At 46.1% G+C, this 2,036-nt stretch overlaps 1 protein-coding gene across 1 annotated transcript in view; it reads left to right on the top strand.

Moving 5' to 3' along the window:
• The window catches only part of MUC16 (mucin 16, cell surface associated), a 151,112-nt gene extending 149,850 nt beyond the window's left edge, over nucleotides 1-1,262 (top strand). The window contains exon 110 of the mRNA XM_011994314.1: nucleotides 1,075-1,262. Coding sequence (XP_011849704.1) covers nucleotides 1,075-1,170 — 96 coding nt within the window. The 3' untranslated portion in view covers nucleotides 1,171-1,262. The remainder of the gene's footprint in view (nucleotides 1-1,074) is intronic.
• The last annotated feature ends 774 nt before the right edge of the window (nucleotides 1,263-2,036 follow it).

Below are 2,036 nucleotides of genomic sequence, written 5' to 3'. Positions count from 1 at the left end.
TGCAACCTCTGCCTCTCAGGTTCAAGTGTTTTTCCTGCCTCAGCCTCCCAAGTAGCTGGGATTACAGACACACACCACCACACCCAGCTAATTTTTGTATTTTTAGTAGAGACGGGGTTTTACCATGTAGGCCAGGCTGGTCTCGAACTCCTGACCTCTGGTGATCTATCCACCCTGGCTTCCCAAAGTGCTGGGATTACAGGTGTGAGCCACCATGCCTGGTCAGGAGGAAAGTTTTAGGAATGATGGATGGACGTTCCTTATGTTGATTGTGGTGATAGTTCAATAAGTTATGATCAGAACTTATTCAAAACATTCACTTTAAATCTGTGCAGTTTATTTTATGTCAGTTATGCCTCAGTTAAGCCAGATAGGTGTAGAGGAGGAAGGGAGGCAGAGAGAGGGAGAGGCTGAGATCAGGACCAAAAGCCAGAGAGAAAGAGACTGAGAATGAGATGAAAGAGAAATGATATTTAGACAGAAGATGGGAGATAGATGATTGATAGTTGATAGATGATTGGTGGATAGCTGATAGGTAGATGATAAATAGATGATTTCTGATAGATAATTGATAGATAAATTGATAGGTAACAGGTATTTGATAGATATTGATAAGTAGATGATAAATAGATGATTGATGGATGACAGGTGATTGACAGATGACTGATAGATTATAAATAGCAGATGATTGACAGGTGAGAGATAATTGATAGTTATTGATTGGTAGATAGATAATTGATTCACAGATAGATAAATATTGATAGCTAGATGATAGATAAACAAATAATTGGTAGATATGTGATATATTGATAAAGAAATTCGGGGCAAGAGGAGAGAGAAATGAAGAGGATATCGGAGGGGGAAAAATTTTTTTAAACCGAGAGTGAAACAAGGAGAGAGAAGAAAAGAAAGTGGTGAAAAGAGGAAAAGAACTGAGGGTGAAATTAAATGAAACAATGAAGGGAGACAGAGGAAGCATCAGGCCTCTGGCTTTGGCCATATTCTCACCCCTGTGGCCTCCCCTCCCTGGACGGCTGACCAGTCCATTCTCACACCTTCTCCTCACCCTCATAGGCGACCACTCGCTGGCGGAAGAAGGAAGAATACAGCTTCCGGCAACAGTGCCCAGGCTACTACCAGTCACACTTAGACCTGGAGGATCTGCAATGACTGGAACTTGCCGGTGCCCGGGGTCTCTTTTCCCCAGCCAGGGTCCAAAGTAGCTTGGCTGGGGCAGAAATAAACCATATTGGTCGGACACAGTCTCTGAGCCTTCCTTGACGTGACCCCTGACTGGTTCATGTTGGACTAAGAGAACAATCTTCCCCCTTCGTGAAGTCCCGAAGGCAACTCTCAGTTGTGTTTTGTGGTTTCGCACCATGTCATCCCTTGGGAACACCAGAATTGGTGAAAATGGTTGTATTAGGCTGTTCTTGCACTGTGATAAAGAAATACCTGGCCGGGAATGGTGGCTCACGCCTGTAATCCCAGCACTTTGGGAGGCCTAGGCGGATGGATCACTTGAGGTCAGGAGTTCGAGACCAGCCTGGCCAACTTGGTGAAACCCTGTCTCTACTAAAAATACAATAATTAGCCAGGCGTGGTGGTGCACACCTGTAATGCCAGCTACTTGGGAGGCTGAGGCACGAGAATCACTTGAACCCAGGAAGCGGAGGTTGCAGTGAGCCAAGATCACACCACTGCACTCCAGCCTGGGCGACAGAGCAAGACTCTGTCTCAAAAAAAGAAAAAAAAAAAAAGTACCTGGCCGGGCTTGGTGGCTCACGCCTGTAATCTTAACACTATGGAAGGCCTAGGCAGGCAGGTTGCTTGAGCCCAGGAGTTCGAGACCAGCCTGGGAAACATGGCAAAATGCTGTCTCTACAAAAGATTTTTTAAAATAGGCATGGTGGTGCGTGCCTATAGTCCCATCTACCCAGGAGGCAGAGGTGGGAGGATCAACTGAGCCTGGGAGGTCGAGGCTGCAGTGAACTGTGATGGCACCACTGCACTCCAGCCTGGATGACAGAGAGAGA

Source organism: Mandrillus leucophaeus, unplaced genomic scaffold (assembly GCF_000951045.1).
Source record: "Mandrillus leucophaeus isolate KB7577 unplaced genomic scaffold, Mleu.le_1.0 Scaffold451, whole genome shotgun sequence".
Classification (NCBI taxonomy): domain Eukaryota; kingdom Metazoa; phylum Chordata; class Mammalia; order Primates; family Cercopithecidae; genus Mandrillus; species Mandrillus leucophaeus.
The sequence above is the reverse complement of the archived record's forward strand: the minus strand, read 5'-3'. Positions and strand labels throughout refer to the sequence as shown.